Below are 25,542 nucleotides of genomic sequence, written 5' to 3'. Positions count from 1 at the left end.
TGCATCATTCTAGACCTATCCCTAACTTAAAACCCTAAATTATAACCTTAAACCGTACCTTATAATCTCTAAACCATAAACCCTAACTTATAATTTAGAGTTTTAAGTTAAGAGTGGGTATAAAATGATGCAATAAACAACTTTGATGGCTAAATTGATGCGAAAATACGATAGGGCAAGAGTGATAAGTTAGGTCTACTACAGGGGCAAAGTTACCCTTTACCTAAATTTAAATTAATCCGACCCAGCTCAATACGACCGGTTAACAAGTATAACAAAAATTTAATAACTAAAAGAAAGAAAAATGTAATGTAGGCAGATCACCACATTTCCAGACCCGTGTAAGCAAACTATGAACTTCTCAAGTCAAAGCACACCACCAAAAATTTCAACTACCAAGTAATTCATACAACACAGAAATTGAGGGACTGAGTTATTTTCTTGATTATTTAAGGATATTAGAGTTAAGAGTGCTATCTCTTTAAGTGATGGAAAATTTGACTGACCAAAAAGATGGGAGAGGGAACTTTCATGGCTACAAGGATTGTCTTCGGTCACCGATATTCCGTCTTTGCAATTGTCCACATCCAACAAGCCATTTGCTGACACACAAGGATTGTCTTCCGTCCCTGATGTTCTGTCTTTTCCATTTCGCTATCCAAAATGTCGTTGTTGGTTGTTTCTCTTGCTTGGATTTGGCAATATTTCGGGGGTTTCAGGAGCTAGGCTGGTTGGTAGAAGAGAGCAGTCTCGCCCACATCCTCGGTAATGACGACCTTGTTCTGTTTCCAGTGATGCGCTGCATGTAAAAGTAACAACGAAGATATTAACTGTAAGCTTTTTTTTTACCCATGAGAAAACATCTTTTGATTCTCATAAATTCAGTCAGGGAAGTGTTTGTATATTGGTGGAGACAAAATGCAGCTATCTACCCAATGACTAACCTATATATATACATATATATGCTACTTCCATGCAACTGGAACCGTGTCATTGGGTGGACTGGGTTGGTTTTAGGTCAGGGCGTCAGGCCAATCTAGATTGACATTTATGATCAAATCGAGCTGGTTCAAATTCTGATCGAGTTTTCGGGATTGTGTCAAAATTGATAGGTCTACCATGCAACCTACAGTTCTTTCTTTCCCATTCTTGTATTTAACTTGTGTTAGGTTTCTGTCTCAAAGCAACGCCAGTAACAAACAGAAATTGGAGTTGACAGCGATCCCAGTCGATGTGTTCAGCGGACACTTGGACAATAACTCTTAACGGTGTTTACTAACAGAGAAATTACGAAAGGGTGTCGTTGAACGTACATTAAATGGAATGTAAGCATGTCTGCCATGACAGGACCGACAGTGAAGCCTGTATACCCAGCCATTGCTCCATGTACAGCACTATGAGCAAGTAGGGTGCAGTAGACATTATCAGAAGCAATGCTAGGAATTGCCGGATCATGTATGTAGGATCTGAAAGCAAAAGTTTTGATGTCAAATATTATGCACATTACTAGAAATTTGAATTTGGTAGGGACGAAGTAAATAAAGAGCGAATGAGATTAACATATATATTTAAGATTAATGGGCATCATTTTCGCAAAATGGTCCTACACAAAGTGATAATAGACGGTTAAAGATTTCAGTGTAGATGTTAAATAGACATCTAGTCAGTAGCCATGTATTAATTGAAGTTTATACCTTTATCCCGTGAGAGATCCACAACCCGACATCTTGAAGAAGCTTGTTTCCAGAAGCATCTGCTGGTTCAAGGACTGCAAGCTCTCTGAAAGAAGATCCTGTCCTGCTCCTTCAGCTATAACAATAACCATATGTCCGTTTCTTTGAGTCGTTTTTGATATATTCATAAAGTCCACCACTTCCTTCAAGATAGAATGGTGATTCCGGAATCAAGCAACAATCAACATCACGGCTGGCAAGAGTAGCATACATTGCAATGAAACCTGCAGCAGCGGTTAAGTAAGAAAAATAAAGAAGGGATCCAAAAGCACCGATTCCACAAACAAACAAAAAACTAGAGGCACTAGGCAGTAGCAATTACGTAATTTGTTAAGAGTCAATCTATTATGATCATAACAACTAAGCTACCACTATAGCGCCCCATTAGTTTCACAAGTCCAATGCCATTCTCAATACTTGTAGCTTCAACATGTGCTGCATTAATGGCACGTTGTGCCTCCTCCACCGCGGTATCAAAACCAAATGATTTGTCAATAACCTGAACCAAAATCAGCAACCCAGCACAATGCCTCCTCATGGATTGATCAACAAGTCTTTCAAGTGGTGACAAGAACAAATTTATAGAAACTACAACTTTGAAGATGAGAAATACCGGAATATCATTGTCAATAGTTTTCGGAATTCCAGCAACAGCTACTTTGAGGCCACGTCGCCTAATTTCCTACAAGATCATTAACATAAGTAGTGAATAACAATTAGTTGCCATCGATTGGTAGTCAAATTAATGCCAATAATTGCTTAGAGGGATTGTGGCAATACTTGTAGATTCATCCTCACTAACTCTTGGTTATTCATCAACCACTATGCAACATATTTCTTATTTGACACTTGGAAGAAATAAGAAATGGCCAAATGCTATACCTCAAAAATTACTGCTGCTCTCTTTGCGTCCCGTCACCTCCAATTATAAAACCTGAAGCGCTAAATGAGACAATTAGAAGCTATGCAGTAGCAGCCATTTGAAAAAGAATTTGATGAATAAATTCAACAAACAGAGAGGAGGCTCAGACAGAAACTCTACCCAGCACCTCAATGTACCTGATTGATTCCACGATCCTGAATGCTGTCAACAATCTTGGATTTGACATGACCCCCTCTTGATGCCCAAGGATTGTACCACCGCGTTTTTGGATATCGTTGACAAACTTGGGCGTAAAGGTGATTGTGTTCTTTGCATAAAAACCCCTATATCCTCCCTAAAGGTGTCCCAAGTATATGTTGAAGATAAAGTCACCGAGTGATGGTGTTTCTCATACAGATCATAAACCAAGTATCGAATAGTATTAAACCATAGGGTTACTTACATCTATTCCAATAACTTTTCGGCACCATAGGTGTCCCTATATTCTCGAGCTCAGTTGGACAAAAATGTTTGAATGTCAGCATCAAAGGTAGTGGCAAAGGTTCCAAGGGTCACTATAGTTTAAAGCTGCTAAGCTGTTTATGGCAAATGATGCCGCCATTCCCCCCCCCCAATAAAGCTGTTTTAAGAGTAAACAAATGATGTTTTAGGTTTCTGTTTACAGCCATGAGGTTATATTTCTTTCATCCTTTAACTTGAAACTAAGTTCAGTTCTTTCATGGAGTTTTAGTTCGACTTACATTGTTAATTACATGTTTATGGAGAATAAAGATGGTGGAATGTATTATTAAGAAAGCAACCATACGATAACCGTATGGGGAAGAACAATTATTGGGTAAAGTGGACAAATTCTCACCCCGATTATGCCACGTCAATTTAATTGTTCCGTTTGAAGGGGGAAAATACCCTACAGTGCCTAAAATTGCAGGCTATTGTTGTATTGTCTTAAGAGTGAAGTTGGGTTCGTCAGAAGGCGTACTGGTAGATAGCATCAGCTACACCGTCTACATCATTGCTAACACCGATTACATCGGCCACGGCTTTCGTTTTCTCCGATCCATTGGTGAGAGCAACTCCTAGAGATGCTAACTCGAGCATTTCCATGTCATTTTCCCCATCACCAATTGCCATTATCTACAGCCAAATATAAGGAAAAAGGAAATTGATTACAATTGTGCGTTCTGATAATGGGTGTCCCTAGCCTATTGGTGCTGTCTAAGAATACTTAGTATACTATTTGAGGAAGACTATTTTCGAATATAACGTATTGCCTTCACGAATTTAAAAGAAAATCAGTGCCAGTAAGCACAATTTAACATTTCTCGTAGAATTACTAAGGTCGCTATATTTTGGTAAGTATCACAGCAGTTCAAACTATGTAGAATGGTCAATGAATGTTGCAGCTAGTTATCTGACGCCAGACAGAATAGTGATTATCCTGTAGGCTAGCTCCGACAGACGATTCACAAGAGAAAATTCGCCCAAAAACCAGAGGAAAAAAAGTCTATAGGGTTTAATAAAATAGTATAAAATCAAAAACAATCCAAAAAGCAGTCCACAAGTCGGACTGTTATAGCAAAAAATTTCTTTATTCGAATTTTGCCAAAAATAGCAAAATCCCGAAAATCACTCTAAATTGAAATTCGAAATAAAATAAGCAATCTCCCAAAAATCCAGCCTAAATCGGATTTAAATTGACTTTCTAATTAACAATCGAAATATTACCATAAATAGTAAAAATAACCAAATCTAGTGATTCGGAGGGGAAAACGGTAGAATTTGAGGTTGAAAAAAGGCCACATGGGTGGAGAGCGTGCGCGTCGAAAAGAGCTTTCGGATTGGGGTCTTATGCGCGATTCTGACACCTGTAGCCAAAGTTATGGCCAAAAGACTGAAACATACTCAAAACGACCCCAATGAGGAACATGTCACAATCAATTCCCGCCTTTGCGCTGATCTGCCAACTCATGGTATCTCAGTGCCATCAACGTGCAATCTGACAGCTCAGCATCATCTGTCTCGGATCCCCCTGCATCAGTCACCCCGGGTTGGAAAGAACTCGTCCTCGAGTTCAGAGTAGTGTCATCAGGATCCACAAAACAATGACTCAGGTGCTTCACATTAAAGACATCAGAAGTCTTCAAGTGACTGGGATGTCGCAACCTGTAAGCATTATCATTGATCTTCTGCACGACCTCACAAGGTCCAATCTTCCGATCTTTAAGCTTATTATACTCACCAACAGGAAAACGATCACGAGTTAATACAGCCCAAACAAAATCACCAACATCAAAAAGTACCTGACGACGATGATTGTCGACCCGAGTCTTGTACTTGGTATTGCTCTCATGAATGGTCTGTTTCACCTGCTCATGGATACCCCGAAGATACTTTTCCATCTCATCTGCTTTAGGACTGAAACGTCCTATACGTGGAATAGGGGCTAAGTCCAACACCCTGATGGGTTCTGACCATAGACAATCTCAAATGGGCTTAAACCTGTGGTTCTGTTTTTGATATGTTGTAGGCAAATTCTGCCTGAGGCAATGCCAAATCCCACTGCTTCGGCTTCGTTCCTGCCAAACACCTTAAAAGGTTTCCCAAACTTTGGTTCACCACCTCAGTCTGGCCATCCGTCTGGGGGTGGTAGGCGCTACTGAAATTCAACTGTGTTCCCAGTTTCCCCCACAGGTTCTTCCAGAAATGACTGATGAACTTAGTATCACGATCTGAAGTGATTGATCGAGGACACCATGTAAACGCACAATCTCCTTGAAATAGAGATGGGCAATCCGGTCAGCATCCATAGTCTTTCTGCAAGCTACAAAATGAGTCATCTTGGAAAACCTGTCAACCACAAAAAAGATAGAATCAGAGGCCCTTTGGGTGCGGGGTAAGCCTAGTACAAAATCCATGCTGACATCGAACCAAGGAGCTTCAGGAACAGGTAAGGGAGTGTACAATCCCGCATTGGTGAGAACTCCCTTAGACCGCTGGCACACATAACAACGGTCTACATAATGGGCCACATCACTAGTCAACTTGGGCCAATAAAATTCAGAAGAGATAAGGGCCAATGTCTTATCTCAGGGAGTTCACTTATAATTTGCTGCCTCAATGAACAATCTGGAATGCACAATTGTAATCCACGAAACAGATACCCATTATGCAAAACAAAATCATGACGGTGACCCTCAGTTACCTCCTGAAATATCCTTCCAAAGGAAGGATCAGCTGCATACATATATGTGAACGTCTCAAATCCTGCAACTTTAGTACTCATGGTGAGAAGTAAGGTACGACGGCTCAGGGCATCTGCGACGCGGTTCAAACTCCCTGCTTGGTGCCTCAGCGTAAAAGTGAATTCTTGCAAGTATGCTACCCACTTGGCATGACGTCTACTCAGCTTGTGTTGGCCATTGATGTACTTCAAGGCCTCATGATCGGTAAACAGAATAAACTCCTTATGTACTAGGTAGTGACGCCAATGCTTCAGGGACTGAATGGCATAGAACTCCAGATCATAAGTGGAATAATTTTTCTTTGATCCCGATAGCTTCTCACTGAAAAAAGCAACCGGACGACCTGCCTGACTCAGAACACCACCAATGCCAACGCCAGATGCATCACAATTTACCTCGAACACTTTGTCAAAATCTGGAAGTGCCAAAATTGGAGCCTCGGTCATCTTCTGCTTGACCAGTTGAAACTGGCCTCTGCCTCCTCAGACCACTGGAAATCACGCCCCTTGAGGCACTCTGTGATAGGGGCGATCAGAGTACTGAAATTTATAATGAATCGACGTAAAAAGACGCCAAGCCATGGAAACTTCGGATGTCATGTAAGGTTCTTGGTCTGGGCCACTCCAAGACTGCATCTATCTTTGACTGATCTGCATGAACACCATCAGTAGACACAACAAAACCAGAAAAGTCACAGAGTAGTGAAGAAAGAACACTTCTTTTGATTGACAAACAAGCACTCCGTTTTCAGCATCTCAAAAACAACACGGAGGTGATCGAAGTGTGAAGTCCATGTCGGACTATAAACGAGGATATCATCGAAGTAAACTACAACAAATTTCCCCATAAAAGGCCGCAAGACCTGATGCATAAATCTCATGAATGTACTGGGCGCATTGGATAACCCAAAAGGCATGACCATCCACTCATACAACCCTTGTGGCGTTTTAAACGCCGTCTTCCACTCATCTCCAGGCCTTATTCTGATTTGGTGGTAATCGCTCTTAAGGTCAATTTTGAGAAGATCTTAGAACCATATAGCTGATCCAACATATCATCTAGACGGGGAATTGGAAACCGGTACTTCACTGTAATTATGTTGATCGCTCGGCTGTCACACACATACGCCAAGAACCATCTTTCTTTGGCACTAACAGAGCAGTGACTGCACATGGGCTCATACTCTCTCAGATATAGCCCCTCTCCCAACTCTTCCACCTGTCGCTGCAACTCTTCGGCCTCCTTGGGACTGAGGCGATATGCTGGTCGATTTGGCAAACTTGACCCAGGAACAAGGTCAATTTGATGCTGAATATCCCTCATTCGTGGTAGTCCAGGAGGAAGATCCTCTGGCATCAAGTTAGAGAATTCTACTAGCAACCGCTGCACCTCTACTGGTAAATTTGTATCCACGTCTACTATATTGTTCTCGCAAGGTAGCAAGGCATAGACCACGCCGCCATGCTCAATCTCATCTAAAAACCTGGACATAGAAAGCAGATTAGTATTATGGGTTACTGGGGTAGGAGTAAGTCCTTCCCGCCGGGGTGCCAACACAATCTTTTTTCCCTTGATGCTAAGGGAATATGTATTCTTCTGTCCATCATGAATGACACTGCGATCATACTGCCAAGGTCGACCCAACAATATATGACACGCATCCATAGACACAACATCACACCAGGCATTATCAAAATATTTTCTACCAATTGAAAAAGACACGAGGCATCGCCTATCAACGTTACCTCACTGTCTTTATTTAGCCATGACAACTTGTATGGCTTAGGATGACGGTCCGTCTTCAACTGCAATTTCTGGACAACCTCCTCGGACACTACATTCTCACAACTGCCGCTGTCAATGATCATGTTGCAGACTTTATCTGCAACTGTGCAAGTCGTGTGGAAAATATTGGTTCTCAACCAATCGTCCCCTGAATCGCCCTTGGGGGTAAGTAGACTCTTGCGAACGACCAGAGTCTCATGACCATCTCCATACAGCACATCATCAGTCTCATCATCGTCATACACGGGTTCGCCAATCTCCTCAGTCTCGTCTTCCACGTTTTCCTCAATCAACAAATTTTTGCCCTTTTGACTAGCAGGCTTCCTGCAATCAGTCGCCCTATGCCTTTGTTCACCACAATGAAAACATCTAATAGTAGGGTTAGAATTACCCTGCGGTGGCTGCTGAGCAGGACGGGACTCTTGAGGGCGAACTGGTCGACTGTTGTGATCGCTCTTGATCACTGGTCTCCTGTTTTGTTGTTTTTCAACAGCAAGTGCACGCTGGTATGCTTCCGAAACACTCCACAATGAATGAAGGCTGAGGACATCTTGCAAGGGCTGGCGTAAACCCCCCAAATATCGCGCCACCATCTGCTCCTCCGTCTCAGATAAATCGTTCCGGGCGACCAATTGGTAAAACTCCTCCGTGTAATCATCGACTGATCGCGCGCCCTGCCTCAACGCATGAAGTCGCTGAAATAAGGTTTGCGTGTAGCCGAAGGGAAGGAAGTGGCCCTTCATCTTCTTTTCATCTTCTCCCAATCAGTGATCTTGGCTTTGCCCTGTCTTTCTCGTGAACGTCGTAACTGTTCCCACCACGCAGATGCTCTGCCCTTGAGTTTGATGGCGATCAGTTTCACTTTCACACAATCAGGGACTTCCTTATATTCAAAAATACGCTCCACTTCATTAATCCAATCCACGAATCCCTCGGCCTGTAACGTACCAGAAAACTCAGGGAGATCGACCCGAAAACCGAGGTCTCCATGACGCTCCTCCCGACCACGGTGCTCCCGAAATCCTGCGCCCCGGAATCCTGCGCGATTGTGATATGGGTTTTCGAAAGTGGAATTGGTATCGTGATCAGAGGCCTCACGATCTTCGAAATCCTGCGCCGCCAGGCGCTGGGTTAATTCTGCGACTTGCCTCTGCAAATCCGCAATCATAACATCCTGAACGCTGCGATCACGCGTTGGGCTTCCTCATTCGGAACCTGCTCACGACGACCACGACCACGACCTCCAGCCATTGAAACTGGTGAAATTTCCCAAGAAGATGTTGAAGCTCTGACAACAACTGACACCAGACAGAATAGTGATTATCCTGTAGGCTAGCTCCGACAGACGATTCACAAGAGAAAATTCGCCCAAAAACCAGAGAAAAAAAGTCTCTAGGGTTTAATAAAATATTATAAAATCAAAAACAATCCAAAAAGCAGTCCACAAGCCAGACTGTTATAGCAAAAAAATTTCTTTATTCGAATTTTGCCAAAATAGCAAAATCCCGAAAATCACTCTAAATTGAAATTCGAAATAAAATAAGCAATCTCCCAAAAATCCAGCCTAAATCGGATTTAAATTGACTTCCTAATTAACAATCGAAATATTACCATAATAGTAAAAAATAACTAAATCTAGTGATTCGGAGGGGAAAACGGCAGAATTTGAGGTTGAAAAAAGGCCACATGGTGTGGAGAGCGTGTGCGTCGAAAAGAGCTTTCCGGATTGAGGTCTTATGCGATTCTGACACCTGTAGCCAAAGTTATGGCCAAAAGACTGAAACATACTCAAAACGACCCCAATGAGGAACATGTCACAATCAATTCCCGCCTTTGCGCTGATCTGCCAACTCATGGTATCTAAGCGCCATCAACGTGCAATCTGACAGCTCAACATCATCTGTCTCGGATCCTCCTGCATCATCATCCGAGTTATCGAAGCATGCATGCTGGGTTAGCCGCGTGGATAATTTCTGTTTATCGAAGCGAATTCGGTGGAAGGAAAGAGAAGATAGAAGATAGGGGTTATGTACCTCCTTTGAACTGACAACCAATGATCAAGTAGCAATTTTACTCCACTTCCCTTTGAAGTCCCAAAGGGAACGATTTCAAGCATGTCGGGTACGGCCTGGACAACATTAGCGTGTTCTTCTGTAGCTTTTGACCAGTATGGACGCAGATTAGTTGTTATCCCCTCAGCAGTGTCGAAAAAAATTCAGCTTCTGCAAAACCAGAATATGCGATTAAATGACAAAGGACCATATTCAACAAAGCCTCAAATTCAATGGGGTGGGATTCTGTAATGGAAACCGAGTGAAACCGAATGGCACTGGAACAAAGAATCTTAAGCACTTTGTGCTATTCTTGAAAGTAGTTTTAAGCAAACAGATATTTATACATGTATGATGTATCTATGTTAGAATCATAGAAGCTATCGGCAAAGACTACTGCTGTTTTTGTCATTTAAGATTAAATATAGAATTAAAAAAGTAAATGCATTTCGGAACTCACGGCACTCATGTCAGGTCTTTGAACAAATAACCAGACAACACTCGAATTAATGAGTAAACAAAACAATCATCAAAGCTCCTTTCCCCCCCCCCCCCTCTTTTGCTACCGAAAATGCCGAGTCCTTGCAGACAAAAGAAAGTCCTATCACTTTCTATCTATGCTTTAAGCATGAACAAGAGAATCTTTGACTCTACCTGTATGTCTGCAGCAGCCACCATATGCTCAACTGAAGGCATGATCTCTGCCTGTAAAAGTTGTTGAGTGTATCATGCACATTATAAAAAATTTATCGGTCAGCAAACAAAATGTACTAATACAAGGAAAAAGTATATGACAGTATACAGCACCTTGGGTTCATGATATACGGTGTGAAGTGTTTCAACAAGAGGGTGATTAAACAGCGTTAAACAGCGATCCTGGCAAAATGCAACGAGAGGAACATTATGTTCCAAAGAGTAATGGTCAGCCTGCAAAATTGAATAAAGAGTAATGGATTTTTAGCGAAAAATTCTTTAAGCACTAAAATATTTTTTCGGGGTATAATTTAGGCACTTATTTATATATTATGCCTAAATAAATATAAATAAAATCTATATGTATATTTAATAAATGAGCACGAATAAATAATATGCTTTGATCGTTTATGTTCATGAACAAGTTTGTTTATTGATTTGTTCATAAACTCGTTCATAAACTCGTTTACTCGATTCTTCTTTTATTTTTTTATTTTTTAAATATTTGTTAAGTTAGGTATTAAATTGAATATAATGTGAATTTTTAAGTTTCAAAATGTGAAGTCTAAATAATTTAAAGTCTAGTCGTGTATTTTCACCATTTTTTGCTTGCAAAAATGGTAAACAAAGGGTTGTTCGTTGAACATTAAAGGACTATGTTCACGAATGTTAAATGAACATGTCCGCAAACATTAAACGAATATGTCTATAAATGCTAAATAAATAAAAAAAGATACATTCAAAAATAAATAAACGAATACAAACACAATATTAGAAGCTTAAACAACATATACACAAATAAAACATAAACATCCTTAAAATAAATAAACAAACATTAACCTAACTTTCTTTTTATTTAAATTCAACTTACACCCACATTTAAGGTTCATATTAGTTTTATAATTCTTTTTTTTTCAATTTAACAATACTATATTTTTATTATAATATAAGTATTGACTCGTTAAAGTTTAAACAACATGATCATGTGAACAATATTATTCAGGTAAAGTACATAAATGGTATACTAGTTATAAGACGATGCTTTATTAAGTTTCCTAATTATTGAAATTTATAAAATGGTTCATCGACCATAAGGTTTATTTTTGTAGAGTCTCTCGACTATTAAAAGTTACAAAATAATCATTTGGCTATTGATATGATCCAAAGTTGTCAGTTATTGTTAAATAATCGGTAGTCTTGTGAGTTGGATATTAACTTGTTCATATATAAAGTTTGATCTCATAATTGTCTGAGTTATATTTTATGGATAAAGTTTTATTTATATTATATCATCGAGCTAGTCTTTGAAACATTATATCATCGAGTCAGTTCTTGTAATGAACGACGATACCAGTAAACATCATTAAATATATTTTTATTATATCCAATCAGCAGATTAATGTCTAGATAAGATGTCCGTCAAATTTTCAACAAAAAACGAGTTTGGAATATATGAATAGTCAAATTACTATTTAATAACTTTTAATAGTTGGAAACTTAACAAAACAAGTTTATGTAGTCAGGAAACCATTTTGTAATTTTTAATAATTTAGATACTCAATAAAATAATATTCTATAACCCGTAGACAATTTATATACTTTATGTAATTATTTATTAGTGTGATGATATAAGCAAAACTATATTTTTTTAATATGATTATTAATACATAAAATGACATTGTCGTAAAGGATTATATAAGTTATTATTTTTTCTCATTTTCTATTTGTTTCTACCTTTATTTTATTCAACTTAAAATTTGATTAAATTTTTAAAGTTGGATTATTACATGTATTTCTAAAAGTAACGCTAGATCCAAATCTCATACTCATTTATAATCACTAATAATCAAAATTGATAAACGAGTTGGTTCAAGTGATAAACAGTTTGATATCGTTTAAATAAAATCTCGAGTTTCGAGTCATAATGCATACAAAAAAAAATTCATTGAAAGACTCACATACTAAATCAGGCGTACGACGTAAATCGATTCAATTTAATTAAGACAAAATCTTAGAACAGATTTCACAACCAAAATAATAATAATCCAAATTGAAAAAGCAAAACTGAATGTGATCATAAGTGGAATCCAAAATATCTAAATTATTGAGAGAGGAACTGACCCAATTTAAATCAATGTAGAGGACAAAAGGGAAAGAAAAAATATAACAAAATAAACCCTACCAAAGCAACGCAGCCTTTGCCCGCCGAAACCCACTTGTCCACCCCGTCCCGCGTGTTCGATCTTTCGTCTCTCTTTCTCTCGCCTTTGTGTACTGTTATTGAGAATCGAGTTTAGATCTGGTGTTATATTCCTTGAAAATCCGTGTTTGACTTTCTTCGTTGAAATTCCCAAGCAGTTTCCCTACCCTTTAATCATTTAGGGTTCCGATCTGTTCTCCGTCTCGCTCGTGTTTTGTGTTTAAAAACGCATCTGAAAAAAGAAAAGGAAAGGAAAGATAAGACAAGAAATTATATCTTTCGTTTTATTTCGGTTTGTGTTGTAATCTAAATTTCATTACCTTGTTAAATTTGTTTGATTCCCGTTACAGTTGCTTGAGCTTGTGTCAGTTTGAGGTTAGATTGAAGCTTGAGTGTTTTTGGTGTCGTTTATTGGGTTTGTTAATTTCTGAAACCGATGGATACTCGGATCCCTAGTGCATCTTTGCCGCAGGAATCACAGCCTCCGAAGAAGCATGGAATCACGAAACCAATATCACTTGCGGGGCCAAGTGAGGCTGATATTCAACGGAATACGGAATTGGAGAAGGTAATGTTATTGTCTTTTCTGGTTAAGTATCGCATATTTTAGTGACCTTTAATTGACGATTTCCTTTTTTTTTCCTTTCAGTTTTTGATAGAGTCTGGGCTTTACGAGAGCAAAGAAGAGTCTGCGAAAAGGGAGGAGGTTCTTGGTCATATCACTGAGGTAATTACCAAATAATGGAAGTTTGCTTGCTGTCTTCCATTAGTTGAAGATTATGTGAATAGTTGTTGGTGCATTGCGTCTTGATTGGGACTACTGGTTCATGTTTCATTTATGAATTACCAGGCACCTATAGTTGCATGTTATGGTGGTGATTGCACGGTGACAAATGCACTGCAGATGGTTTTAGTTGATACGTTAGTTAAAGATGTTTGATCTAATTTGTTTATTTTTTGTTCTGAAAAGTGATTATTACCTTATAGATTGTAAAAAGTTGGGTAAAGCAAGTAACACGTCAAAAGGGATACACAGATCAGATGGTGGAGGAAGCAAATGCTGTCATTTTCACTTTTGGATCTTACCGTTTAGGGGTAAGTATAAACTCTAATGCTTCAAAACTGCCATTTCATTAACTTATTTTCTTTCTGACATTTCTCGGTGTTCATAGAAATACAAAGTTGTTGAGGTTTCTCTATGAGCATGAACTTTGTCTGTTGATCTACCAATTGTCATTGATGTTATTTCTTTATGGATTGTTGTGTTGATATGTGTGTCACAAGTTAAATCAATATTTGATATTCATATTCTAAGCACAATTCACTATTTTGAAAGGTGCATGGGCCGGGAGCTGACTTAGACACATTGTGTGTTGGACCATCTTACGTGAACCGTGAGGTGTCTTTAATCTGCTTATTTTTTTTTCTTTTTCCTTCAATTAAGTTGCTAGTCACGTAGTTTGAGATTTACTAACATTACTTTGAATTGCACCAGGAAGATTTCTTCATCATTTTGCATGATATATTGGCTGAAATGGAAGAAGTCACTGAACTTCAACCAGTTCCGGATGCTCATGTTCCAGTAATGAAATTTAAGTTCCTAGGGATATCAATTGATCTTCTTTATGCAAGTATATCTCTTTTGGTTGTTCCAGATGTAAGTTTGTATTCCATTTGATGATCTTTTGATTTTACTTGTCTACAGCTTAACTGCATTACTTAACACTCGAGTGAAGGCCTGGAACGGTTTTCTTTACACATTGCAGGATGTTGCAAGCAATTCTATGATAAAGAAATCTTTCTTAGTTGCTTGATATGTTGTCAACTCAACCTTATATTATAACCTATTTGTTTTATGACAAAATAAGTAAATTTAAGTATAGGTGGTATGCGTATGTGGTACTCTTTTGCTTAAAATATTGCATTATCCTTTGAGTAACTGTCAAAGTCTTCTTTACATCTGAACTTTAGCAACTCATGGATACATTCTAATATATTAGTTCTTTTAGCTGCCCCTTTCTTCCTAAAGTTAGTTTTTTCTCTCAATAATTCAGTAAGAAAAAGTGACTTCTGTCATATTTAGACAATTTATAAGTTCGGGTTTAGAATGAATTTGACTAGCAGTTGTATGGTTCTTGGAGTAGTTTAACTGAATTTTTGGTTGAGTGTTGAATGTTTTGTTTGCTGAAGGGACAGACCAATATAGAATATTCTTGATGTTTCATTACAAGTTTTTTTAATGTTAAGTTTGCAGTACATGTTTAGTTGCTCTGAATTTTGATTTATCTGTTTTTTCTGGAACTAATCAACAGGACCTTGACATCTCACATGGGTCTGTGCTGCATAACGTTGATGAGCAAACTGTTCGAAGTCTTAATGGGTGCAGGGTTGCTGATCAATCCTTAAACTCGTTCCAAATGTTGAGGTGAGTATGTGTGTTGACTCACACTTGTTTCTATTACGTTTTGTCATTTTACACTTCTGATTAATTGTATGATTTTAGCACTTCCGCATGACGCTTAGATGTCTGAAGTTCTGGGCCAAGAGGCGCTGCGTTTATTCCAATGTAAGAATGGTATTTATTGATTTCTTTTTCATTGGCTTCTTTGCTTTCGTATCATGTTTCAATTTTGTTTTCACTTGTGTAGGTTACGGGATTTTAGGAGGTGTAAATTGGGCTCTTCTAGTTGCACGTGTGTGCCAGCTTTATCCCAATGCAATACCTAGTATGCTGGTTTATCGTTTTTTTTAGAGTATATACTCAGTGGAGGTGGCCAAACCCTGTTATGTTATGCTCAATAGAAGAAGATGAACTTGGCTTTCCTGTCTGGGATCCTCGGAAGAACCATCGGGACCGGTTTCATCTTATGCCAATAATAACTCCTGCTTACCCTTGCATGAATTCCAGTTACAATGTCTCTACAAGCACCCTTCGTGTTATGATGGAACAGTTCCAACATGGTAATAGAATATGTGAGGTGAGATTATACAAGTCTATTGTGTATTAAGGTCTAGCTGTCTGTATTGAGGCTTAAACTATTGATCACTCATCTTGATAATTTTGTTATCATGTAGGAAATTGAGCTAAGCAAGGCTCAATGGTATGCTTTGTTTGAACCTTATCTTTTCTTTGAGGCATACAGAAACTATCTACAAGTTGACATAGTTTCAGCAGATGCTGATGATTTACTGGTATGGAAAGGCTGGGTAGAGTCGCGGCTTCGGCAGCTTACCTTGAAGGTTAACATCAACTTTTCTGGTGCACGAGTACTACTTTTAGATACTAGTTTAGTATAATGAATATTTTTCTCTTTCTCATGGTTTAACATCAACTTTTCTGGTGCACGAGTACTACTTTTAGATACTAGTTTAGTATAATGAATATTTTTCTCTTTCTCATGGTTCAATGTGTCTCTGCAGATAGAGCGGGACACAAATGGAATGTTGCAGTGTCATCCTTACCCAACTGAGTATATGATAAGTCGAAGCAGTTTGCACATTGTGCATTCTTCATGGGCTTGCAGAGGAAAGTGGGAGTGAGTGGTCAAGAAGGTCAACAATTTGATATACGTGGAACAGTTGATGAGTTCAGACAGGAGATAAGCATGTACATGTATTGGAAACCAGGAATGGACATTTATGTTTCTCATGTTCGTAGGAGGCAGCTTCCTGGCTTTGTTTTCCCTGATGGATATAGATGGCCTCGACCATCGAGGCATCTGAACCAGCGTACGGAAAAACTTGTGAAGTTGCCCCAAGGTATCAGTTAGGGTCTGCAGAAAGACAAATTAAGAGAAACATGTTGATGAGACCATGGAACAAATACTGGAAAAACCTGAGAAGCGGGCCTCTATTAGCCCCCTGAGGCTGGAGTCTGTGTCTCTAGAAAGTGCTATAAGTGGAGGAATATCTCATATCAGTAATGGTCAAGCAGTTAAACCAGATCACCGAAGAGGTGCGGATGATGATAGGCTGTCTAGTAGGCTGTTAGACATTGAAGAAAGAAATGTGGAAATTATCATTCAGCAGGCTAGAACTGATAGTCAAGGGTCCCTCGCCATATGTGAGCAGACTTCTTTGGATGTAGATAATTTGTCGGTAGTTAGAAATGTAGAGGCTGCTGAGTTGTTGGGTGAACCTGTTCTTAGGCAGGAGTTGATTCCTCCATGTAAAGTTCCTAGTTCTGATATAAGGGAGTCATGCAAGCATAGCTTGTATCAAGAGAAAACTGAGGATTTGGCATTATCTTACATGGATGACGTAGCTGGATCCTCTAGGAACATCTTAAACTGGAAAGGAGGTGGTGATGGGGTTGATCAAGAGGAGGACAAACCATGTAATCAAACGGTAGTGGAAATTGCTGAAAGTGTATATGGGCCAACTTCCAATGTGCAGAGCCTCAATTGCGAGGTGAGTTCTTTTGTTTGAGGTATTTATGTTAAGACAGTAGCAGATGGCTGTGACAATACTGGAAGTTCTGGAGATAGTGAGTCGGGGATCTTTGCAGGGTGGTAGTGGCAGATTTGGATTCGCTTCCGGAAAATAGACATCCAAATGCAATTGGTGTTCTCCAAAACAGTTTGTCTGAAGAATTACAGGTTCTGAATCCTACTTTTGGACAAAATTAAATAATGTCTTTTCTTCTACCTTGTAGTAGCTGCCTGTTTACTGTTTTATTTTCTATTTAGGTAACCTTCTTTGTTCCTTATCTTTTTCTGTATGGTTGGGTCATTGTGATAGCTAGTCTTTTTTTTTTTGGGGAATCTTGTTCATGAGAAATTAAGTTATGAGTAAAGAAATGGTCTTTAACTTGATGTTTAACGGTGTGAATAAAATCTTTATTTCATGACTTGAATTATCTTATGTTCAATTAGGAAACCTTTCAGTGATATCATGTAATCATTAGAATTGTCTACTTGTCTTCCCCCTCTCTTTTTCAATATTATTTTTTGCCACCCGATCTCCTAACTGGTGCAAATGTGGTGGCAGGCCCTGTACCACCATCATACGGGCTATGTTTCCAGTGATTGTGCTTAAGACCGTGACTATGTTTTGTGGGCTCAGATACATGACCCTCCCTTTATTTCTTACATATCTTTGGACTATTTTTGGGTATCTAACTTGCCTTTTGACCTTATTTTATTTTATAGCCAAATATACCTGTTGGGAAGGTTGTAGATTCTCAAGACGGAGCTAGCCAGCTAGGTCTGAAACTTTGCAGAAGCCAATGACCAGGCATGTACATTTGTTCCTCGTGTTTTGTTTATGGAAATCACAATCTCTTTATGCCGTTTTCCAAATAATTTTTAGCAGGTTGGTTTGAAGTCAATGGCATAATGTATTGTAGATGATGCAATCAGAGAATCGGTGTTATCAAAGGAGTAAAGGCCAGGGCATCGGTAAGTGTCCCATTTAGTGCCTGGCGTACATAATCATTTTCACTGTGTTGCTGTGGTTATAGATTGGAGGAGTCATGAGGCTGCAAGAGTGCTGGTGCTTTGAAGACTGCTCTCTCTTTTTTGACCACTCGAGTGTTGTGGCATTCTTTTTGCCTCCATTTATGAGTCGAGTTAATCAAGGAATTGTAAATCATAGAGGCGGTGGTGTATCATTTAGAAACTTTTTTGGCAACTTTGTTTAATCCTTTGTACATAGATAACCTAATAATACAGTTTAAGCTTTCTTTCTAGTTGGTTAACTCATCTCTCTCACACACGATGTTATGAGCAACTGAACTAAAAGGATTGTTTCTTATTACTTAGGTTATTAGATTTAGCAGACATTGACCCTTTGTTAATCTTCAAAAAGTGAGATTTGCTCATTTATTTTTGCACACTTTTACTCCCCGTGGTATCCTGTCGACTTAGATTCACCGCAGCTATTGGTAAAATTCAGTCTATGTTAATCATGTTGTCATCTTCCTTGGATCCCTTTTTACCGTGCTTGTAACCGGAAAGATAAGGGGTGTCTCTGCCAAGAAGTGGAGACACATCGAAGTCACTTCCCATCTTTTTGGCTGCATGACCGTTAGGAAGACAACAGCTACGAAGGATATGCGAAACTTCCTTCATCGAAGGCCTGTTAGAAGGTGATGCATCGGTGCACAGGATTCCGACCTTGTATACCAGTATCATTTCCTCCAAGTAGGATGTTTCCTTGACCTCTGGGTCTAGTATTTCCACCATGTGTTTATCTTCTGAGAAGTGCTGCCACGCCCATTCTGCGAGGTTCATATTTTCATCCACGCTATTTGCTTCTTTTCCGGTCACCAATTCGAGAAGTACCACTCCAAAGCTGTAAACATCGACCTTTGCATTGACTTTTGTTGTATATGCATACTCTGCAATTTAAAAATGATAACTTTGTGTTAAAAGAGATGCTTCGGTCTTTATGATTCAAAAGATAGTTGAGATTATAAAGTGGACAATGATAATGTTTTGAGCATTTTTACCTGGGGCGAGGTATCCGAAAGATCCTGCGACTGTCGACATCGAGTGAGCACTTGCATGCCTAGTTAGCATCTTAGCAAGTCCAAAATCTGCAATTTTTGCATTGAATTCGGAGTCCAACAAGATATTGCTAGACTTCACATCACGATGGATGATTGGTGCAAGGCACTCATGGTGCATGTAGCATAGCCCTTGAGCAGCTCCAACAGCAATCTGTAACCTTCTAGGCCAGTCCAAGACAGCATAGTGAACTGAATTCATCCCCGAGATCAGGCTTCTCTTATTCCCATGAAGCCATCTATCAAGACTCCGATTCTCCATGTACTCGTATACCAGAAGCTTCGAATCTTCGCTGGAAATGCAACATATCAACTTCACTATGTTGGAATGCCGGATGTTGCTCAATATTTCAACTTCGGCTAAGAACTCTTTCTCGAGCTTGTGATCCACTTCCTTGCTATTCCAAATTTTCTTCACAGCAACGGATTCGCCTGAACGGTTTATGGCGATTCGATAAACCTTCCCCGAGCCACCGCTTCCGATGAGATTGTTATCTGTCAGATTGGACAATATGTTCCCCTTTGTGAAACCCAATCTCTGGAAGGAGGTCAACTTCCATGTTGACAGGTACTGTCCATACTTTTTCCTCCTGTAGTCTCGAACTAAGAAGAAGCTCAACAGAAGGATAACTGAGGAAGCAAGGAGGGAAAGTGCCACAATCATGGCAATAAATTTAGATGACAATTTATTCGGCTGATGATGGAGTTTGGAATTGCAGTCCGGAAGCTTTACAATCGGATGATCTGCACATAAACCCGAATTTTTCAAAAAACTGACTTCATATGCAAGGTTGTTGAACTGCTTGGGAATCTTGCCTACAAGTTGATTGGATGACAAGTTCAGTGAATTCAGCCTCTGGTTGCCAATTTCAGCAGGAATTTCACCAGAGAATTGGTTTTTGGATAAATCTAAGTAAAGCAAGTCAGGTAAAGACGCCATCGCGGAAGGGATTTCACCGGAGAGCTTGTTGTTGGAGACATCTAACGTAGTTAATGATCTCCATGAGATTATTTCAGATGGCAGTTCACCGGAAAGATCATTACCGTCGAGAAGCAAAGTAGTGAGGTGAGAAAGGTTCGTTACCTCCTTCGGAATTTTGCCTGAAAATAAATTGTTGCTCGCCTGGAAGACAACCAAATTAGACCAAGATGCAATTCCGGGTGGGATTTCACCAGAGAACTTGTTGTTGCTAATTTCCACCCTTGACATATTCCATGTAACTCTACTAGGTAACTTGCCCGACAAGGAATTGTTCGTTAATAACAAGGTCGACAAATTGTAAGTCGTCCATAAACGTCGAGGAATCTCACCGGAGAAGTTGTTGTTGTGAAGTTGAATTGTGCGTAACGTGGGGCAATTTCCGAGTGACTCCGGTATTCGCCCGGTTAGATTGTTCGTATATGCAACCACACCTTGTAGCACACCTCCAGCACATAAATGTTCAGGCAGTTGGCCACTGAATTGATTCTCCGACACCTCAAATCCTTCGAGATTCGAATGAAAACCGAATTCCGGTGCCAAGACTCCGCTCAACTTGTTCCGAAAAACACGAAGATCGCGCAGAGCAGGAAGTTGAGCAAGGCTTGTTGGTAGCTCTTCCGTCAACTGATTGTAAGCCAGGTTTAGAAACTCCAAATTTTGCAACTTCCCGAAGTCTTCTGGAATGGAGCCTGTCAAATTGTTCGCCGAAAGATCGATTTCAATCAAACTCGAAGCTTCGACGGTTTTCGGTATCTCACCGGACAGCTTATTGTGGAAGAGATAAACTTTTGTTAAATTCTCCAAGGAAAACAGGCTGCTAGGAATGTGGCCTTCCAGATTGTTTACAGCCATGTCCAAGTGCTCTAGACCGGAAAGATTGTCGAAACTTTCCGGGATTTCGCCGATCAAATTGGTTTGCTTCATCCATAAGTACCGCAACTTGCTCATCCGACCGAACTCCGGAGGTATTCTCATCGGAACAAACTCGTTATAAGCCATCATCAGAACCTCGAGATTCAACAGGTTACCAATTTCCTTAGGAAATGTCCCTTTAAATTGGTTTTGGACAATGTTCAACGTGTTCAACACCGGTAATCTTCCGATACTCGACGGAATATCACCGGAAAAGTTGTTGCCACTTATATCCAAATAAACCAGAGTCGACAACCGGTCGATATCACCGGGGATCGGGCCGACGAAATAGTTCTGAGCAAGTACTAGGACCTCAAGCCATGAACAATCGTAAAGCATGGGAAACTCTCCCGGGATGAAATTGTTGTAAAGGTCAAGGTAAGTGAGGTTTTTAAGGTCGCATATAATTGGAGGTACACTTACCGTGATGTTTTTGTCACCGAGATGAACTTCGGTGACTGAGTCAGAGGTGCAGTTGATCTCCGGCCAATCGCAAGGCGAGGACGAGGAGTTCCAGTGCACGAGCGACGGCGGATCGCCGAGCTGGTGTTTGAGTTGGAGAAGAACGGTGCGTTCGGTTTTGATGTATTGTGAAGTGGCTTCGAAGGGTATGGAGATGAAGAGGAGGAAGAGGAATGGTAAGCATAGTTGAGACATTTGTCTTATTTTTCCTGGAAATGGGTTGGTTTTGGAACTGACAGATCTGGGCGAGTCTTATAAGAGCTTTGGGATCCTGTTGAATGTGTAGACCTTTAGCCTCGTGATATTTGGGGTTTAATTTTTTGTATTAATTAATTATTTTATTAATTATATTTATTTTAAAATTTTTATTGTCTATCTTAAAATTTAATTTTTTTTTTAATTAATTACTTATTTTACGAACAATTCTCCTCTTAAAATTTTATTTATATCATATTATTTAAGATAAATTTTATATCGTTAATATGTATATTCACTTTAAAAAATATTTATAGATTTATCACGGGTCGAATTCAAGTGACAACTGGCCAGAGTTGGGTCTTTTGACAGTTTAACTGCAATCATTTTTTCAAGACTCCTACTATCGTTAAATTGCGTCTAAAAATTCAATTGTTAAACTTTTTACATAAATAAAAGCGATTAATAATTTTTATTTAATTTTTAAAACTATTTTCATTGCTTTAAATATAAAAATATGCAATTTAAATTATAAAATAAAAATATAAATTAAAAAAATGGTTTATTTTGGCATAAACACTAGGTTTGGATCGGTTTTCTCGACTTCTCTCTTCTAACCGTGGGTTTGTTTTTTTACTTCCCACTTGCATGTTCTTCCAAATTCTTCACAGTTGAGAGTAGCAATTTTGCAATTAGATGGAAATATATGACCCTTTCTGGGAAAGGAGACTGTGGAATAGTCAACGAGTCAGCCAAAATGCGCTGCACTGCAGAGTTGGTACTGATGTTTGACTAGAGTGAAACCAATAAAATAAAAGTTTATAGGGTAAACTAAACATTTAGTATCTAAACTATTAATTTTTATCTATTTTAGTACTTAATTTTTTATTTTTTCCAAAGTCACACCTAACGTTTAGTTTTTATTTCATTTAATATCATATCATTAAAAACTCAACAGATAGGTTGACGTGATATAGTTCTGGTGAAATGATGATCAATCCAAATGGTGAACCACGAGATAATGATGAGTCAACCAACATAACACAGTTTTTTGGCTCATCGGATGATGTATCATGTAGATCGAAAGATAAAGAAATCAAAGGTTTCATCGATGATTTGGGAAGACTGAGTTGTTTCCCGATGAAACGGAGACCGAGATCACGTTCATGTGCGGTCTAGAAAGTTCGGGCTTCATCGATTGACGATGCGACGAATGACGACTATAGACACGACAACTGAAGAGCCCGTTCATTAAGTTTTAACGGTGAGTACTAAAATGAAATAAAAACTAAACGTTATGTATAATCTAAAAAATGAAAACTAAAAAACTTTAACGGGTTGAAATTAATAATTTAGGCATAAAACGCATAGTTCACTCAAGTTTATAATATAAATCAGATTTAAATTTAATATATTTTTAAAATTGTTATTTAAATTTTTATTTTATATTAATATCTAAATTTGATTTTTTTTCAAAATAATATCTTTATTAAATTGAATTTTCAATACTTAATCAAATCATTAATGTTATATAGAATAATTAAGATGATGATATTATTAATTATTATAATCATAACCTGAATAATTTTTAAAATATTATATCAATATTATATATTAATTAAACAGTATTTTAAGTTTAAATGTTAATTTTAATTTTTCTTTTAAAATTCATATGTCAAAATGATAAAATAATTAAAATATTAATAAAGTAATAGTTTTGATATATATAATAAACTTAAATAAAATAAAAGGAATGTAAAAATTAAGCTAAATATTTTTATCAATAATTAATTGGTCTAGTAGCCGGTAGTATAAGACATTAAATTTTTTAAATAAATTCAATAATTTGAATTTTAACATTATAAGTGAAATAAATTATGTTAAAAATATCAATGTTAAATGTGAATCTCTATAATATTTGATATGAATTAATTAATAAATTTAAATATCAATAATTAGGAAAAAAATTAGAGTAAACTATATATTCAATACCTAAAGTATCAATTTTAGTCCATTTTAGTATCTAAACTTTTATTTTTTTTTTCGTAATCATTCCTAAAGTTTAGCTTTTGTTTATCCTACCATTAAAAACTTTAGTTTTTGTTTCATTTTATTACCTTCGTTCAAAATTTAACGTTAAATTTTGAAAAATTGAAAGTTTAGTTACTCTAACGGACCAAAATCGATAGTTTAGGTATTAAACGCGTTAAGCTTCAACGACGGGATACTGAAAGTAAAGTATGATTTTGAAAAGTTTGAAAGTTCATGTACTAAAACGGATAAAAAAAACTTATAATTTAGATACCAAATGCATAGTTTACCCAAAAAAAATCTTGGAGTGGGTCAGTCAAAGTTTGGAAGCATTAGGTCGACGTGATGTTGATGCAAAAACACAAAGTAAGTTGATTTTTCTTTTTATTTTCAATCTTCCGTTGACTATGATTTAGCAACTCTGATTCCATTTGGATCTAATGCCATTCACACCATGTGCTTCGAAGCATTTTCCCTCTCTTTATTTAATCTCCAATCTCAATGCATTACATTCACATTCATGAGGGCCAAATTCTATAAGAAGTCCATTTTATGGTGGACTTTTGATCGATTTAATCTATTTACCATGAAAAAATAAATTATTTAATAGTTAGGGTAAAGTACACAAATGATGTTTCGGATAATATTTATTGAGTCATTTGACTATTAAAAGTTATAAAATGGTTCTCTGACTATAGGGAGTTGCTTTGTTGAGTCTCTCGACTATTAAAAGTTACAAAATGATCATCCGACTATTTCATTATGTTTCAAACTCGTCATTTTTTGTTAAAATTTTGACAACAATCTAAATGTATAGTAACATGCCGACTGAGGTATGATAAAGTTTGATCTCATAATCTCAATTTACTATCATAACTCGATCAAAATTTTAACATCTGACTCATATGATCGTTAATTTTTTGTTTTTATAATTTATTTGTCATTGATGATCGGCGATTATGATTCCATTATTTGAGGTTTGAGAGGTTGATTGATTATGTTAGTGGGCGTGGTCGAAAGTTTGAACGAAGGTTTGGTTAATTATTCTTACCAGTGGGTTGAAAAGAAGGTTGCTCAAAACGATTTTTGGGTTTTTGATCTTCTGGTGTTATGGCTTCCAATGGTTGAGCTCAACGGAGGAGGAAGAAGAAAAAGAAATGTTGCTCAAAATAATTAAGTTTTTTATTTTCCGGAAGTTAGGGTTTTCAATGGTAGAAGAAGAAGATATATATTTTTTGGGGGATTTTTTTTTTTATTTTTAATAAATTTTTTCCATGTCACTTATAGGTGACTTATGTGTATTTATTTATTATTTTTTAAATTACTACGTAATACTTTTATTAAATGATTAACGGGGTTTACGACTAGGGACTAAAATCAAACAGATCGATAACGTTAGATACCATTTACCTTTAATTTTTAAATTGGTAACCAAAATCGATCATACTTAAAGTAAAGGGGACTATTCGCACAGTTTACCCTTAAAAAAGTAAAGAGATTAAATATGTAAAAGAAATACATAGTATAAGGGCAACCTATAAATTTGACCATTAGTTAATAGCTTCTAAGTGTGATCGTAATCTGTGTGCTGGCTTTTAATCAGCTGCCAATAGACTTGATTTTTGTAATTATATGGAGAATTTTTATGACTAAAAAGCTCCACTTCAGAAAAGAAAAAAAAAGTGTGCACGTGCGTTATGAGTGACAAGAACCAATATGATAAAAATTGAGAAAATCGCCTCAGTGACCAAAAATACTTTATAATATACGATTTTAACCAACTTTTTTTGGATTTGCCAAAATGACCAATAAAATCGCAACGCGATATCAAAATCGCAACGCGATTTAGAAAATCGCAACGTTAA

General features: G+C 37.8%; 1 protein-coding gene, 1 long non-coding RNA gene and 2 pseudogenes across 2 annotated transcripts; 1 reads left to right on the top strand and 3 right to left on the bottom strand.

Annotated features, from left to right (window-relative positions):
- Positions 1–506: 506 nt before the first annotated feature.
- Positions 507–3,284, bottom strand: LOC120141358 (annotated as a pseudogene).
- Positions 3,285–9,791: 6,507 nt separating this feature from the next.
- Positions 9,792–10,617, bottom strand: LOC120141342. The gene is made up of 3 exons (XR_005517765.1): positions 10,502–10,617; positions 10,349–10,399; positions 9,792–9,865 (listed from the first exon to the last, which is right to left on the bottom strand). It is a non-coding gene; the product is annotated as an uncharacterized LOC120141342 (long non-coding RNA).
- Positions 10,618–12,851: 2,234 nt separating this feature from the next.
- Positions 12,852–18,089, top strand: LOC120141357 (annotated as a pseudogene).
- Positions 18,090–18,169: 80 nt separating this feature from the next.
- On the bottom strand, positions 18,170–21,680 carry LOC120141337 (receptor-like protein kinase HSL1). The gene is made up of 2 exons (XM_039156250.1): positions 19,039–21,680; positions 18,170–18,927 (listed from the first exon to the last, which is right to left on the bottom strand). The coding sequence occupies exons 1-2, from the start codon at positions 21,644–21,646 to the stop codon at positions 18,479–18,481; spliced, it is 3,057 nt and encodes a 1,018-aa protein (XP_039012181.1). The 5' UTR covers positions 21,647–21,680; the 3' UTR covers positions 18,170–18,478.
- Positions 21,681–25,542: the final 3,862 nt, after the last annotated feature.

Source organism: Hibiscus syriacus, unplaced genomic scaffold (genome assembly GCF_006381635.1).
Source record: "Hibiscus syriacus cultivar Baekdansim isolate YM2019G1 unplaced genomic scaffold, ASM638163v2 tig00110796_pilon, whole genome shotgun sequence".
Classification (NCBI taxonomy): Eukaryota; Viridiplantae; Streptophyta; class Magnoliopsida; order Malvales; family Malvaceae; genus Hibiscus; species Hibiscus syriacus.
Note: the sequence above shows the minus strand (reverse complement) of the source record. Positions and strands in the feature narration are given on the sequence as shown.

What these genes read in the sequence shown, in the direction of transcription:
- LOC120141337 (XM_039156250.1), bottom strand. Translation starts at nt 21,646, where the DNA reads ATGTCTCAACTATGCTTACCATTCCTCTTCCTCCTCTTCATCTCCATA. An exon ending in TTTCGGATACCTCGCCCCAG is followed by an intron (nt 18,928 to 19,038) that starts GTAAAAATGCTC and finishes TTTAAATTGCAG; the next exon opens with AGTATGCATATACAACAAAA.